The sequence below is a fragment of the Oncorhynchus gorbuscha genome, linkage group LG02 (assembly GCF_021184085.1).
Source record: "Oncorhynchus gorbuscha isolate QuinsamMale2020 ecotype Even-year linkage group LG02, OgorEven_v1.0, whole genome shotgun sequence".
Taxonomy (NCBI): Eukaryota; Metazoa; Chordata; class Actinopteri; order Salmoniformes; family Salmonidae; genus Oncorhynchus; species Oncorhynchus gorbuscha.
The window spans coordinates 63,317,337-63,334,478 of NC_060174.1; the positions used below are offsets into that span (position 1 = coordinate 63,317,337).

At 40.5% G+C, this 17,142-nt stretch overlaps 1 protein-coding gene across 1 annotated transcript; it reads left to right on the forward strand.

Annotated features, from left to right (window-relative positions):
• The first annotated feature begins 4,773 nt into the window (after positions 1–4,773).
• On the forward strand, positions 4,774–14,040 carry LOC124006508 (matrin-3-like). Its single transcript, XM_046316569.1, has 21 exons — positions 4,774–4,928; positions 5,629–6,176; positions 6,482–6,543; positions 6,670–6,708; positions 6,813–6,913; positions 7,023–7,066; positions 7,379–7,495; positions 7,956–8,081; positions 8,182–8,346; positions 8,575–8,699; positions 8,796–9,285; positions 11,144–11,237; positions 11,384–11,403; positions 11,520–11,648; positions 11,873–11,995; positions 12,139–12,267; positions 12,343–12,470; positions 12,734–12,848; positions 13,114–13,258; positions 13,391–13,512; positions 13,783–14,040. Exons 2-21 carry the CDS (start codon positions 5,661–5,663, stop codon positions 13,807–13,809), a joined length of 2,817 nt encoding a protein of 938 aa, XP_046172525.1. The 5' UTR covers positions 4,774–4,928; positions 5,629–5,660; the 3' UTR covers positions 13,810–14,040.
• Positions 14,041–17,142: the final 3,102 nt, after the last annotated feature.

A 17,142-nucleotide genomic window follows, 5' to 3' on the forward strand; every position in this document is an offset into this window, starting at 1 on the left:
CCCTGTGCCTTTACACGGCACGCTGTAATTTAAGAAATATAAAAAAATATTACACATTCCTGTGCCTGTCTCCCGATCCTTCATACCAACGTGACAGAATAATCAACCATTAAGGGAGACAGCGGGAATGGCACGTCCGACAACACTGCGACTGGTCCGCCCGTCGCCGCCGCAACTTCGGCAACTGCAACTGGGCCGTCCGACGCCGCCACAACCGGTCCGTCCAACGTCACTGCAACTGAGGACAAGGACGCAACTTCAGCAGCTGCATCGGGTCCTGATCGATTCGCACTGCGTTTTTGTGATCTCCCTTGAGGCCGTTGTTGTTGTGATCTTGGATGCTAGACAGTTTTGAGTCACTCAATACTTCAGTCTGTATAAGTGACAGCCCTTGTTAAAATAATACCTTCAAGTCATGTGGCCAAGGGATGTCTTTATGGTTGTGGTGTAGACTGAAATATGGTTGTTTACTGACATCTAGTTGTGATGATACGCAACTGTAGGTAATTTGGTCCAATATTATGCAGGATTAAGTTTTTCCGTGGTATTAATTTAATTAGTTAACCAAAATGTCAGTTACTAACATTTTGTTGACTTATGATATTACAAATGGTATTATATTCTAGGATATATTATCATATGCGTCATGTAGACTCTACAGGGCCTGGACCCTCTTCAAGTGATACAGTTTTGTCAGGGAGGAGTGTGAAAGTGGAGGAAGAGGTGAAAGACAGTGTCGGCAGTACCAATGCAGATTATGAGGATGAAGCAAATGAGAGAAGGTGCACAGAAAGAGACAGACAGTGACTGATCAGTGACTTTACTAGACAGACTGCTCGGCACTGGGCTCTTGGTGATTAAGGCTGAGCAAGGGCAAGTGATAACGGTTAAATGGCATGGCTATTGATTGGATCACTATACATATGTCTATAGGCTGAGAACAAGACTGAGAACAGACTAAGAACAAGATTTATCAAAGTAATGGCTGGATTGCCATAAAATTTGTTATGTGCAATCAAGACCCCAAGTGGAAGAAACCTATTGATTTGGTGACCACTTGACCTTTACTCTAGCGTCACCATCAGGCCTTTTTATTTCCATTTTGTTTTCCATTTTCCACTTTTACAGCTGCTTATTTGCTGTACCAGACCATGGTGCTTGCCTACGGAGCTGTGAGGGGAACGGCACCTCAGTACCTCCAGGCTCTGATCAGGCCCTACACTAAACAAGGGCACTGCGTTCATCCACCTCTGGCCTGCTCGCCTCCCTACCACTGAGGAAGTACAGCTCCCGCTCAGCCCAGTCAAAACTGTTCGCTGCTCTGGCCCCCCAATGGTGGAACAAACTCCCTCACGACGCCAGGACAGCGGAGTCAATCACCACCTTCCGGAGACACCTGAAACCCCACCTCTTTAAGGAATACCTAGGACAGGATAAGTAATCCCTCTCACCCCCCTTTAAGATTTAGATGCACTATTGTAAAGTGACTGTTCCACTGGATGTCATAAGGTGAATGCACCAATTTGTAAGTCGCTCTGGATAAGAGCGTCTGCTAAATGACTTAAATGTAATGTAATGTAGTTGGTATGCGTACTTAGTTTTAAAAAATCCGCTGCTGATTTAGTTTGTCATATCGTTCTATAGATGTTACTTTATTTTAATTGAAGAGGTTAATGTATATGTAAGTTATATTTATTTTAAGTTATTCATTAACGTTAGTTTTCCATTCAACAATTTTACAATTAAAATTACATTTAGACTTAAAATATGGCCTTTATCACGTTTCTTATAGAGGCTATCATCCTTGCATCAAATAGTGAATTCCACTGTATGCAGAATGTTGCATGCTTGTCTGCACAGTGTTATATTTTCACAGGTCACTGTCAATAACTATTGTCCAGTAAATATTGGACTACATGAGTTGCAAGCCTACAAAGGTAGTTATTTAAAGCTTTGAATGGGTCGATTGAGTTCTGGAGGTGTGTGGTTACAGCAATTGTGCAGGGTTGGTGTGGCCGGAGGTGGTGGGGCCCAATGTGATATCTTTTCATGGGGACCAAAATCCCTGGCGGCGCCCCCGAGCCTATTTTACATTCAGCAAGCAAGAGCAAGTGTGCATCTCTCCTCCAATAGGCTATTGCTCCCGAGTAGCGCAGCGGTCTGCATCTCCGTGCAAGAGGCAGTCCCTGGTTCAAATCCATGCTGCATCACATGCAGATGTGATTGGGAGTCCCATAGGGCAGTGCACAATTGGCCCAGCTTTGTCCGGGTTCGGCCGTCATTGTAAATAAGAATTTGTTCTTAACTGACTTTCCTAATTAAATAAAAATATTGTAGGCTTGAGATGTATTTCCTCAATCACACTGACGGCATCCTTGCCAAAATGGTACACAGCATCATCTGGTATTGTGTTCAACATTCAACTTCGGCTACTGTTTCTGTCAAGTCGTGTCCGCGTACAGTTTGCATATGTTGCCAATGTATGCACTGCAACTGCCTCTGCAATGTAAGGCTGTAAGGCAAACGCAGCATTCCATTGGAAGTGAATGTACTTCTAGTGTACCAAAATGAAAAAACGCTATCGGTGTGATTGAGGCGTAAGTGTAAGCTTAGCATATTAGTCCATAAACTCAATGTTCGGCTTAATACTACAGTTGATATATCCAGTCAATTTACACAGCAAAAGAAAATAAGTTTATCAGAAAACAAAATCATAGGTAGCCTATGTGCTCCCTCCCAGTCCCCGGGTATGCAGCTAGAAAAGCTACCATATTGTTTCAGTTTTTTAGGGACAAGAAATGTACCCCACCTAGGCTAATTTTATTATTTTAAAGTGAATACAAAACTGTAGTCTAGGCTGTACACTGCAGGCTGTACACTATGCCATTTGAAGAACCGCTCAAAAGCCTGGTGTTTTAAATTCATATTCAATTTGAAATAAGTGCGAAGTTTCCTGATTGGGCAAGTATTTGGATACTTAAAAAAACACTTCAACTTCAACCAGTAAAATGGCTCTTTGGCTTGCTTTTGCTAAAGCCTATATATGGGAGTTAGCATTCTAGCATTCTAGCTAACTGCTGTTTCCAAAATAGTTATTTTGCAAAGATCGCAACAAAATAATCTTAGCGATTGTTCAAGCAAGAATCAAAACATCATTGTAAGCGTATGAGAACTCAAAGTGATTTTGTTTAGAATACCTAAATCTAGGCTATGTTGAATGTGCGCAGATGGCAATGGCTTTCTTACTGCCACCAGGAGTGGTGTGTTTGGCTTACATGTTTTAAAAGTGTTAGAAAATTAGGTGGATACCATGGCATCGTTGAATACTCGTTTCTAACTGGTATAAAGGGCATTCTGGAGCGTGCATGATTTCCTTATAAAGCACAGTATATCCGCACGGTAAAATTCACTGGCTATAGTTCATTCTTACATGTTCTATGTGTGTTGCTTTTGAAAGCAAAATCGAATTGAAAACATACTTGCATTTTTGAATTCCATTTTCATAATAGCAAGCCAGGACTGATGGTTTGGTTAGCTAAACTAGTGTCAGAAATTTGTTATTATTCAATAGCACAAACTCCTAAGCAAATCAGGGTGAGAAAAATAAGTTTATTCAGAGAGGACAAATCAAGATGTTATGCTGGGAGACGTTCAGTCTCCCCTGTCCTCAGGTTTTCTCCCCTGAACAAAGGAACAGTATGCCATTTATAACCCCCCCACCCTAGCCTGGGGTTGACCAATTAGAAGTCCTTGCAGTACAACTTGGCCAATGGCCAAATGACAAGTATCCTGCTCCCGACTCAATGTACAGACCAATGAAAACATGGCACACATAGCTCTGAGTTCAGGAGTGACATTTCACAGATTCTAAACAGATGTTAAACTGAAAACCACCTCTTATTGGTCGTTAACTAGTTCTCTCGTCCTCTGCATTGCATTTATTGTCAAAATATTCTTATACTAGCAAATCTGTTTGTTTAGTTTTCAAGGCAACTACTGTAGCTATCGAGTAGTAAACTTGCTACCTACTTTAGTGGATGTTGAACACATTTCTACCTGTAAATGAACAGGTTTTCTTTGCTGGAAATGTGTTAAAAAAAGGATAGTCACCTCGGGACTGTTCTCTGGAAAATAATGCAACTACGTGGAAAGTAAGCCTGAGTCGGATAAAAACTGTGGGGGAAAAATGGAGATGGTAAGTTAAAGAATGGTAGAAAGTGTAAGTAGAGGGAGCTGAAGACAGGAGGAGAAATGGAAGTAAGGGCAAAGTATCAGAGGTGATAGGTGTGGTGAAGTTATCAGAGACCGAGGTAGGCACTGAGGATCAGGAAAAAGATGAGTCTGACAGTAGGAGTGAAGTTTTTGGAGTAAGTGGACTCTTGCCTTTTGGTTGATTCATTTGTGGTTTCACGGTGGTTATCAACTGTACTGCAGGGATGGAATGGAATTCACAGAAAATTGAGGTTGTGGTGGCAGCTGCAGAGAGATATTGGGTGGGGAGACTTGACAGCAGAAGAGTTACAGGGTGTGTTAAGTGGTGTCCCATCCTTCCAGGCATGAGGTAGGAATAAATGTATTTAATTAGTAGGGTGGTGTTAATTTTATTGTATATAATTTAGAAATGAGTGAGTGTAGTGTTAGATGGTAGGGTATTTATTTAGTACATTTTTATTTTTCAAGCAAAGTATAAGGGAGTTGTACTCCAGTCTAGTGGGTGGCGGTAATGCAACAAATTGGATGCCAACCGCCGTTAAACCGCACAAAAGAAGAAGTAATGTAATTACGTGGGGGACTTTTATTCTGAAATTCCGTTAAGGGAATAAGCTATTGTTTTTATGTCGCTGGTAGATGGATAAATTATAAATATAGTTGGTCAGACTGTAGCCACTAAATTGAACGAAATACCCAGAAAGGAAGCTTCTTGAAAGGTATGTTTTACAGCATTCACAATGTGCATTCCATGTAGTAGTGGAACTGTATGCGTAAACATTCAACCCGAAACTATCTGTCTGTGTTTACTAGAAAGCTATGGTTAGCTTCTTGCTAGCTAGCTTCCTGGCTGTGGCCAGCAAGGCAGCATTCTCCAACGGTGCGTGCGGCTAGCCAACAATAATGCAGTAACGTTAGCTACATGGTACTTGCTTGCATGCTAATATTTTTCATCGGGTTGAGATGATATTTGGCTTAATTTAGCAGAGCTAAATATGTGTAGCTAGCTAGTTAACAACAACTGGCTGTTGTGCTGAAGCCCCCTCCAATTTAACTAGCTACCCAAATGACTAGCTACCCACAGCAAATGAAGACCAGCTAGAGAGCCATTGAAGATGATACCTTTTCAGTTTACTTTTTTTTCAGAATACTTTCTTCCTAAGGCTCATCTGTAGGGCCTACACGTTTTACCTAACCACATTGATGTAGCTAGACACGTTCAGGGTTTCCCAAACTCGGGTGCACGCTTTTTTGTTGTTGCTGTATTCCTACACAGATGATTCAATTAATCAACTAAGCATAACGTTTTGATCATTTGAATCTGCTGTCTAGTGTTAGGGCAAAAACCAAAATGTGCACCCATTGGGTCCTGAGCAAGTTTGGGAAACTTTTTTTCAACCCCCCCCCCCCCAATTTCAGAATAAACTTCTCTGTGCCCTGGATGTTTGAGGATGGAGGGGAGTGAGGGAAACGGCTCTGCACACAAAGGATCTGGTGATGGAGCTATGAATTTATATGCCACTCTGGGGCTCTCTCCAGAAGACGTGGATGCTCTGGCCCAGATTCCAGAGAACGAGATCAGTGTGGAGACGTTGCCTTATCTGATAATGCAACTGAAGGCCAATCGAGCCAAGCAAGAGGAGCAGGGAGAGGCCTCCCCAGAGAGAGACAGTCGGCAGGAGGATACAGATGATGGAGTCCTTAGCAAACGGGACACTCCGCCTGCAGTACCTCGCCGGTCAAGCAGCCATAGTGACACTGACAAGAGGAGAGTGGAGATTCACAGTAGACCAGAGCGGCGGACTGAGACGGGAGATTCCCGTCACAATTGGTCCTCAAGGGAAAAACCATCCGAGACCCAGCAAAGGTTACCTTTCTCCTATCAAGTGGATGATTTTCATGGAGTTTTGCCCAAGGTTTACCCACACACATGCTCTCTATGCTTATGCATGTTGAATTCTACTAAGGTAAGCTTTGTTATATTCCAATACTCTTGCTTTTGTACTGTGTATCTATGTAATTTAAATCAACACTCTTATACTTATAAAGCCCTTTTTACATCAGATGTCAAAGTGCTATACAGAAGCCCAGCCTAAAACCCCAAACAGAAAGCAATGCAAATGTAGAAGCATGGTGGCTAGAAAAAACTGCCTAGAAAGGCTGGAATCTTGGAATAAATCTACAGAGGAACCAGGCTCTGAGGGGTGGCCAGTCCTCTTCTGGCTGTGCTGGCATTCATTTAACAGGTTTAATGAGTTCGCTTTTTTCACAGGAATGGAAGGATCATGTCAATGGATTAAGCCACGTGGAGGGCTGTCGAGAACTCCTGCGTCTGTAAGTGTTAACATGCAACGTAAAACAGTTAGAGAATGGACTGATACAGGTCACAATCAATTGATATATTTCCTATTACCTGGTTTTTGTTCCAATTATTATTATTATTTTTTTTTTTTTTAACAGATATCCAGATTGGAAAAGACCTGATACCCGGAAGGAAATGTGAGGGGAATGAAATTAAGCTTCATGTTGAAAATAGGCATGTCATGATGTAAAATCATTAGCTGTTCCTTTTTTTACTTAGCACTGTTTACGTTATCTTCCAGGTCCAACTCCATCCCAAGTAGAAATGCTATTTCACCGTCCAGGAGAACGCCACGTCCTGATATGCCGTACAAGAGACAACATAGCTCAGACCACGTAGGAGGTGATAACACCAGTCCCGTTCCAAAGTCAAGTTTGATCCAGACCAAATAAGGCCCAATTGCAAACCACTTGAAAATAAATATTATCTCCTTTCATGTTTTCATCTTTAGGTGAAGTCTGGTCTGCTCCAGAAAGACACTATTTGAAGCCCAAGGTAATGATGCCCCTTTTATGGTGATGTTTTCTTATAAATAGATTATTTGGTGTGGCTGGTAGCCTAGTGGTTAGAGCGTTGTGCCAGTAACCGGAAGGTTGCTGGATCGAATCCCCGAGCTGACAAGGTGAAAATCTGTCATTCTGCCCCTGAATAAGGCAGTTAACCCAATGTTCCCCAGTAGGCTGTCATTGTAAATAAGAATTTGTTCTGACTTGCCTAGTAAATATGATTTTAAATATATCATTAACTTATGGAGTTAATTTGCTTAAAGCTACATGCTTGAATGTGTGATTTTATATTTTGCTTCAGGTTGGCACAAAGGTGGTGGTTACAAAATTTCCCCTTGGCTCTGTTGGTGTAGAAGACTTGATGACTTTGGCTAAGCCATTCGGCACGGTTGTAAAACATCTGGTGTTCCCCTGCAAGGTAAATTACACATTGATTAAAAAAAGAGGAATAAGCACTCAACCTTTAAAGATCCACTATTCAGAAATCGCTGCACCATTTCATGGTTGTAAAAATTCAAATAGTTTGCCTAATTTCAGTTTTTGACAAAACAAGCAACTCTACTGTAGAGAATAGTTGTACCTTGTAAACTGCAGTGAAATATCTTTTCAAAAACTAAATATTGTATTTTCAGCTGTGTACAAAACTGAAAGAAAGATGAAACTTAAGCATGGGAAGCATAGAAATGGGGCACATAGTCTAAGAAGCAGTAGATATGTTGTATCTTTCAATGAGAATGACAGCTATAACTCATTTTTATATGAATTTGGTTTGGTCGCCCAAAAGGTTACATGTTGCAGCTTTAACATGCTCTCTCTAAAAAAGTTACATCTGTAGTTGAATGTCTATTGGATGATTCAGTGTTGTCTTTTTGTTACAGGGATTCCTGGAGTTTGATTCTCACAAAGAGGCAGTCAATATGGTGAATCATTTCAGTGAAAAGCAAGCATTCGTGAAGGGAAATAAGTTGACTCTGTACCTGTCACCAATGGTGTGCAGTATTCATGTAAGTGCATCTGTCTGTTAAAAGTTTGAGATAATGATAATAATTAATACAGAAGTATTAATCACAGAGATCCCAGTATGAGCATGTTTTTTTCCTTTAGCCGCCAAGGTTGAATGAACCACCAGAAAAACGGCAGACCAAACAAGTTACCAATACAGTGGTTTGTTTTTCCCGCCTACCTCCTGGGAAGGAAAGCGAATTAGAGATTCTTGATCTCGTCAAGATGTTTGGGAATGTGCGGCATTCAACATTTTCAAGTGATCAGGTAAGGTTTGAGCAATATGGAATTAAAGTGTGATCAATCAAATTCTGCAAATCGCTCTGATGATCTCAAATAGACAAGAGTTCTTAACAGTAACAATGCAGTGTATCTATTTTAAATTCCGAATAGCATGGGATTATATGACTAGAATAGATCAATTCAACACAAACCTCCCATTATGCAGTACCTTCTCTAGCTTCGTCTAATGAATCCTCCCTTATTCATCTGCAGGCCCTGATTGAGATGGTAAATTGGAAGGATGCTGACATTATGGTGAAGTACTACCACTCCAACCCCCTCAAGATCAATGGAAAGAGTGTCAAAGTATACTTGTCATCGTCACTGAAGCGCCTGAGGTAAGTAAGACTGGAGCAATGTCGACCAATTTTTCCGTGGGACTCATTAGGAAGTTAGTCTCAGGGAAGTTTACCTCAATGGTTTTTGCCTTGTAGAGAAAGTCCTGACTCCACCACATCCAGAAGAGCAGATTCTAGTAAAGGCCGCAGCAGCAGACACAAGAGTGAGGAGACTAGCAAGACCTCAAACGCCACAAACGCAGAGAAACCCAGTACAGGCAAACATCCTGCTGAGAAAGTGATGGAACAAGGAGAAGGTCAACAAAGCACCTCAGAGGAGGTCAAGCAGGACATCAAGGAGGAGGACTTTGATTTGGAAAACAAAGATCTAGATGGAAAGGGCATCCAGGTGGAACCTGAACAATGCTTGTCAGATGATGAGGTTGGTGTTGCAACTAAAAACCCTGCTTCTTCCAAAAGTGCTTCTCTGGTGGCTGATTCTAAAGATAAGGGGGAACCTGAAATCTCAGAACTTTTGGTAGACGATACCTTGGAGGATTGTGACATCAAGGCTGCCGATCCTGCTCTGTGTGATGCTGACGTCTCAATGGAGAACAAGATGGAACAGGAGAGCTTTCAAGAAGATGTAAGAAATTATTTTCATTTATATTTGTGATCGGAACCAACAAAAGGCTCATTGTTCCCAGAATTGAAAATAAGTTTGTCAAGTAACCAAGATGTGGGTTCCTAGCAATGGCTTCTTAAAGCATGTGTGCTTCAACTCTTCAACTTGGTTGAAGTTCTGGGAGCATTCCTGAGAATGTAGTTTGGTTGAGTGAGATCCTCCACTGATCAGTTGAAACAATGTTGCCATCTATTGCCTAGAACCACTGAAATCTGGCAGAAGTTTCAGTGGCAAATAAAATGCATCTGACACTTCAGATTGAACCTCGTCAATCTAGACAAACAGTCAAGATGTTTTCTGTGACTCATGTCAGCAATGCCCGGTTTGTCTCGTGGCTTGTTGGAATATTGAGTTTGCTTGATACCATAGCCTGCTACTTACAGTGCCTTCAGAAAGTATTCATGCACCTTGAACTATTCCACATTTTGTTGTTAGTCTGAATTTAAAATGTATTACATAGTCTCACACATCTACACACACTGTGCATTATGACAAAGTGAAAACATGTTTTATAAATGTTTGCAAATGTTCTGAAAGTAAGTACAGATATTGAATTTGCATTAGTATTCACACCCAAGTCAAAATGTATTAGAATCACATTTGGCAGCGACTACAGCTGTGAGTCTTTCTGGGTAAGTCTTAAGAGCTTTTCACACCTGGATTGTAAAATATTTACACATTCTTTCATCTCCGTCAAGTAGGTTGTTGATCATTGCTAGACAGACATTTTCAAGTCTTGCCATAAATTTTCAAAATTGTAACTAGGCCACTCAGGAACAGTCAATGTCATCTTGGTAAGCAACTCCAGTGTATATTTGGCCTTGTGTTTTAGGTTATTGGCCTGCTGAAAGATGATTTTGTCTCCCAGTGTCTGTTGGAAAGTAGACTAAACCAGGTTTCTCTAGAATTTTGGAAGACCTCCATGGTCTTTGTTTGAAATTCACTGCTCGACTGAGGGACCTTAATATTATCTGTGTGTAGTACAGAGAATGGGTAGTCATTCAAAAATCATGTTAATCACTTATTGCATCCATGCAACTTTTGACTTGTTAAGCACATTTCTACTCCTGAACTTATTTAGGCTTATTGGACTCAAGACACTTAAACTTCTCATTTTTAATTAATGTCAAAACTTTTAAAAGTGTAATTCCACTTTGACATGGGGTATTGTGTGTAGGCCAGTGACACACAATCTAAATGGAATCCATTTGAAATTCAGGCTAACACAACAATGGATAAAGTCTAGGGGTGTGAATACTTTCTGAAGGCACTGTATGTAGGCTATGTGATTTGCTCAGGGGCTATTAATTCCATCAGTTTTATGAGTGCCCTACAAATCAGATGGAGATCAGCTTTGAAGGATCTCCTTACATTCCATGGTTTAATATCAAAGGTTATAGAGTCATCTCTGTACAAGCTCCAATTGTTTCCAGAAAACCTAGACTGACCGTAGTAATCCAGAACAGGCACTTAATTGCTCAAGTCAGCCAAGCATTGTAGATGTATGGATCAGTAGACATGCCTATTTGTTCAGCCCTAACATGGTAAAAACCTGGACTGACCAAGAGGTTTGAGCATATTTAAGATGTCAATTTAATTTGTAGTAGTGCAGCCACAGAGTTCACTTCCTAGCTTTGAGACATGGATCTATATCATAGTTCAAGAATATTTTACATATGTTCATTGTTTGAGCAGCTTTTTACAGTTTCCCATTGCAACAAGTATTTGTCATGAGATAAGATATGATTCTAGTGCAGCACTGTGGAACTTGAAACTCAAATTCTTTAACTTATTGATGTTGTGGACTTATTTCCAACAGGACAATATGGATGACATGGATTTCCCTGAGAATATGGATGACTTTGTTACATTGGATGAACTTGACGACAGTACTGGAGGGGACACGCCGCTGGGTAAGCAATGAATGATGGAAAATGTTATTACTTGGCAGCAATAGACATAATTATTATGCATGTTTAGCCAGTGTGGATAACACATTAAGAAAATAATCTGCAGCTCATAATTTATAGTTATAATTACTTTTTGTTTTTATTTGCAGAGTCAAAGGGTGCTTCATGGGTTGGTATTCCTCAAATTATCTTTTAGAAACGTGTAGTTGGAATGTGTCAAGTGTAGAAAAGTTGTTTTATCCAACATTATTGATAGTAGGTTGCGCAGTAAAATTGTTTCTACAGGATGGAAAAGTTGTCCATATTAGCCCAATTAGAAAGGGCTATGGAAACATGGCGGTGGCCCTATTGAAACTGGCAGAGCGAGCAAACGTGAAAGTTGTCGACCATGCCATATCCTTCCTCAGAAAGGAGGTATGTTCATAATTATGTTACTTGCAGATCAGTGTATTTATTTTGTATGGTACTTAACATTATTTCCATCCCATGAAAACTAGATGTCATAGCAACAGTGGTGAATAACAATTTGATATTCATGCATTTTGGCATACAGAGAGGAATTTATTTACTCATCCCTGATTTGTGCAAGCATTTAATGTCCTAGTTTGTATGACATTGAGAATTTCCTATATTTTCAGGCATGGTTAGAGCTTGAAACTACCGAGGAAGTACGTGAAATGGTGAAATTCTACAAAGGAAAAGGACAGTTGTTGAGGAAACCAGTCAGTGTTAGCATGTGCTTTTCACAGAAAAAGTTGGAGGTGGGTTTGGTGTGTTTATGCTGTACACATTATGCATCTGATGAGAGAATTTAGTTATTAACAAAACTACACCTAGTATAGAGTCAATATTTGTAACACAAAGATGTATTATGTGTAATGTGACTTTGTTTCTGTCAATGTAGAGGCCTAGTGGAAGATCCATCTACATTTGTATGCTTCCACTCCAGAAGTACTCTGACGTCTCTCTTTTACGACTTGCCCAGCCTTTCGGGAAAATCACTGGCTATAATTTGAACTGGCATCATGGAAAGGTAGTTTCACCGTCCCTTTTTTTAGGGGGGGGGTTCTAATAATAAAGGACTTTCACTTGGATGTTTTTTTTTCAGTGTTATATCCAGTTGGAGAGCGTGGAAGCCGCTCAGAAAATGGTTAAGTACTTCCAACGTCCACACAAGTTCTACGGGACCCTGTTAAGGGTCAGTTTGTGCAAAAAGGGAGACTCACTAATATACTGGTAAATAATTTTCAATGACCCCTAACAATATGTAATAGAGTAGATGATGGAAATTATAGTTAGACTAAATGGAATTTGAATAATGCTAGTATGCAGTCCATGTTCACTACCAGTTCAATTGATTGGAATCTATTGGAAGAATATACAGCCAATTAAATAATCTGAGAAAGAATGTTGTTAAACTGGAATGTATGAGTGATGCATCTAAGTACACTTTCATGATCTAGTACTGCGTGACATTGTATTCTGCTCTTCTGATACAGGAAGCCACCAGTCAAATATGAGCTGTGGTTGGCTGGTCAGAACAACAGAAGATCAAGAGATCATCAAGGAGATGAAAATACTAATGGCCAGTCAACCAATAGCCCCTATCCAGAGGTGAAAGATGGTTATTTGCTGTTTTTTTTCTCCTTAATTTGAACAAGGTGAAAGATAGTTCATATGTAAATATTCAGCTATCAAGGCAATCGTTTATAAAAAATTTGCATGCCCTTGAACAATCCTTTTACAGTTACCGGTCGGTCAAGACTTAATCAGTCAATCCACTTAACACCAAGAAGAGTGAAGATATTTCTTGGTGTTGGTCTCTCAGGCTAAGTAGAACGAATGAGTGAAAGACGTGATTTTTTTTTTGTATGGCCAGGATGTCCAGAGCCCTGTGTCTGACAGTGAGAGGGTCTGTGGGGAACCTAAAGGTGAAGAAGTCAGTGGTGTGGAATCTATCCCAGAGGGAGAGGAGAAAAAGCAGGAGGAACCTCTGGGTCCTTATCAACCTGACAACCCTGTTGGTAAGATGCTAGAGAAACTGACTTATGTTTGTGTGGCTGCCTATTTTTATTATCAGGTGTGATAGGGATCTGCTTAAGAGCTTTTAGTGCCATATTGTGATAACAACCCTTTTGCTCTCCTTTTACTTGCAGGGTTAGATTATCTGGTGCCAAGGACTGGAATCTTCTGCAAGCTGTGCAACATCTTCTACACCAATGAGGAAACAGCCAAATCAGTCCACTGTAGCAGTGAGGAACATTATCTGAACCTTAAGGTAATTCTCAACTATGACAAGTGTCAGTCTTATGAATCGTACTTTGTGGTGTATTTGTAAGAAAATGTTTTTGACCTTGGAGGCCAGAATACATTCAACATTTCTCAAACCTTGTTTACTCAAGCTAGTTGAATGCTTGTATGCTTGTTGAATCTCAACCAAATGGAAAGATATGGGACTTTTTAGGGGATCGGTTTTAACTGGAGTTCTTGGTTATGGGTTAAATTAGATAATGCATTGAAAATGTACACTGATTTTATTTTCTTTCAGAGAAAGATGGACATAGATCTCGGCTGATTGAGAGGATTGTCGTCCACCTGTGGTCTTCCCAGAGGAAGGCCGTTTTAGTATAAACGTTTCTGTCCAGTTTGTTTAACATTCCAGTCTCTTCTGTTGACAACAGTTACCCATTTGAAATTAATTAATGCAGCCTATTTACGAAATGTAGTCCCCTTCTGTGGTTATGAATAGTACCTGGATTTAGTTTCCTCTTATTGAATAAACAAACGTTTGACTATTATTATTATATTACTTATGGTCCTTCTGTAGCTCAGTTGGTAGAGCATGGCGCTTGTAACGCCAGGGTAGTGGGTTCGATCCCCGGGACCACCCATACGTAGAATGTATGCACACATGACTAAGTCGCTTTGGATAAAAGCGTCTGCTAAATGGCATATATTATATATTATTATATATTACTTCTGGAAAGCACCTTTTTCACCTTAAGGCAAACATTTACTCTGAACCTACTGACCTTTAACATATTTGACAGAGGCCTATGGTTGTTTTAATGGTCAACTGTCATTTATCAAGGACATGTGGACAGGATTGGCTGGAACTACATCCCAGAATTTGCCATAACCCAGAGAACCATCTGGTTCTTGACTGTGACAGCAGAGCTTTAAGAAGATTCACCCAGTCTGTGGCAAGGAGCAGCACATCGCTTGAGGAAAGTTCTTGTCTGAGCCTTGCCACTAAGTTTTCAGTTCAACCTATAGAAAACACATAAGCCTATCATACATCATTAGATCAGGCATGTGGTCACCTCCCAATAATGGGGAGATATGGAGCCTTGTTAATGTTTTATAACATGTTTGTTATTCACAGTTAGCTAGTTTAATACAAAATCATGGAAATTAGGGGGAAAAGGATCAGGAATACATCCATTTCAATCTGCTCAGATGTACTAAAATCAACTGTCTCATGCATTGTGAATGTAAGAACTATATATGCCATTCACAATACTGTATGCAAAAAAAAGGATGAGGAAATTAAGTTGAGTAAGATGACTGATGCTTACCCCAATTGTTTTTCCTTTCCCCACTAAGCTCCTGCACTTTGAGGCGCAATGGAAGTTCTACAAAACATAATTGTTAGATTTCGTAATAATAATATATAGTAATTTTCAACTGGGCACCACATTGCATTTGGGAGAAAACGATAAATAAATGAAAGACAATGGTAGTGCATCAGGCTACAATAAAATGTGACGAAATTATATTAATTAATCTAGTCAATCAAGATGAAGCGCTACATGTGCCTGACTAGGCTACTCTTATGCAATTCTAAATAGCCAAAATTGTTACTAAAACTATTTGTAAAAGGTATATTCTGCCATCTCACAAAAACATTTATCATGTCATTCTCAACATATCCCTAACAGCAAGTTACAATGTTTCCCTTTATTTACTTGAGTCATCTGTCGCCATGACTACGACAGGCTAACGGAGTTTTATAAATTAAACTATGAAAACGTCAGAATAACAGATCATTAAACTCCGCTTAACTTGGTGTTCTATGTCATTTTAACTGCCTTACCGTGAAGATAAGATTAAACATCATTCGTTTATCTGGTGCTTCAGTTTTCAGTAGGCTCTCAATCAACTTCACTAAGCAGTCAGGCTAGCCTGATAGCCACTGTGCACGTCAAGCAACCACTCGAGTGAAAGGCTCCCTCTGCGGGCAGAAACAAGCACACCCCTTGATAATACATGATTACAAATTACAAAAGATTAGGCTACCATATCTCACATTCTCCCACATTTCTGGTTGGCAACACAGGGAACACAAACATGAACACTTATTTTTTACTACCAACACAAAGTATTACCCCTTTTTCACAGCAACCATTTCCCCTTTTCTTTAATGTTACAGACAAACTAGGGCCAACAATAGTAGTCTAATGCTTCTGACTTTATGTAGCACCATATTGGATCACTCCAATATGGTATACTTCCGCTGGGCAGGATACATTTAGTCCTGTGTACTGGGTAGTGCTGCTACTCCCACCTCTACCTCTTCCTATTCTCAGCTCATTCCAGAGAGGATTCGCTTGTTTAGAGCTCTATGTTAGAGTGTAAAAGCTCAGAAGTATACCAACAGCTATTCAATAGCTTGGAGTAGCTAGCCTCTCCACTTGGGAGCTCTGCTGTCTCCCCACTCGGTTTGGCTTGTGCCATTGTCAGGATAATTCTATACTCCTGTTCATTTACCAATTAAATTATGTTACCCTCAGTCTGTTATATCAGGATTTGTGAGATACTGATAGAAACGAAAACAGAGGCCCAGTCTACCAAATTTAAATGTTTATTCACGGGAACGTTCTGACGTGTACAGTACAGGACCTTCAATTTATAGCGACACACATACTTACACACCAACCATCAAATCCGCCCGCCAATAGAGCCTAGGGGAGTACGTCAGAATAGTGTCTTCCTACCCTCCCCTAAGATAGGGAGAGACCTGGGACTGGGAAGTGTCCCAGCCAAGGTCTCCCCGGATCTGGCTCAGACAGTCTGTTCTCAAAACACTAGACACATTGTTCCCAAACGTTGATTCTGACTAAAACCACACACAGTATTATAATCTAATCATCGAATGAATAACACTTACACACATGTATTATAATAATCTAATGATTCAAATTAATTTCATACACATGGTATCAGACCTATGGTTTCAGGACTGTAACATGTTTTAATTACTTGTGACAGTGTACCAACCTGGGCAATACTCAGATTGGTCAACCAGTATTGCGGGGCTGAGGGTTTGTCCTAGTTGTTGTCTTTTCTCTCCACCAGAACTGTCCCGGTTAGCATTCGGTCTCAGGGACCGTGCCTAACACTGCAAGCTCAGGAGTCTGTATGTTTCACTCCAGCAGACTTGCAGTTTTCCCCAGAGAGTGAGTCAAGTGTCACAAGCCGCGCCACGCTTATCTCTCACAGGGCGCAGCCATCTTGCCTAGACTCATGTGTTCCACGGTGAATAAACTATGCAGTAGCTAGCTTAACAAGAGCAGACCACTGTAGGACTAAGCACACTCCTTATATCCTGCCAACACTCCCACGTATAGTAGAATAAACTATAACGTGGCAGGAGTTACAGTTGACCCACACTATAAGCTAAGCTTAAGCTAACGTGTGAGTTTGTGTGCTCTGCCCTTCCCCCGCGATCAGGCAGTTGCAGCTTCTAATGTGCTAGTGATGGTTATTTAACAGTCTGATGGCCTTGAGATAGAAGCTGTTTTTCAGTCTCTCTGTCCCAGTTTTGATGCACCTGTACTGACCTCGCCATCTGGATGATAACGGGGTGAACAGGCAGTGGCTCGGGTTGTTGTTGTCCTTGATGATC

Coding starts and splice junctions, on each gene's coding strand:
- LOC124006508 (XM_046316569.1), top strand. CDS start 5,661: ATGGAGGGGAGTGAGGGAAACGGCTCTGCACACAAAGGATCTGGTGAT. Junction 6,177..6,481: donor GCATGTTGAATTCTACTAAG/GTAAGCTTTGTT, acceptor CTTTTTTCACAG/GAATGGAAGGATCATGTCAA. Junction 13,259..13,390: donor TCAACCTGACAACCCTGTTG/GTAAGATGCTAG, acceptor TTTTACTTGCAG/GGTTAGATTATCTGGTGCCA.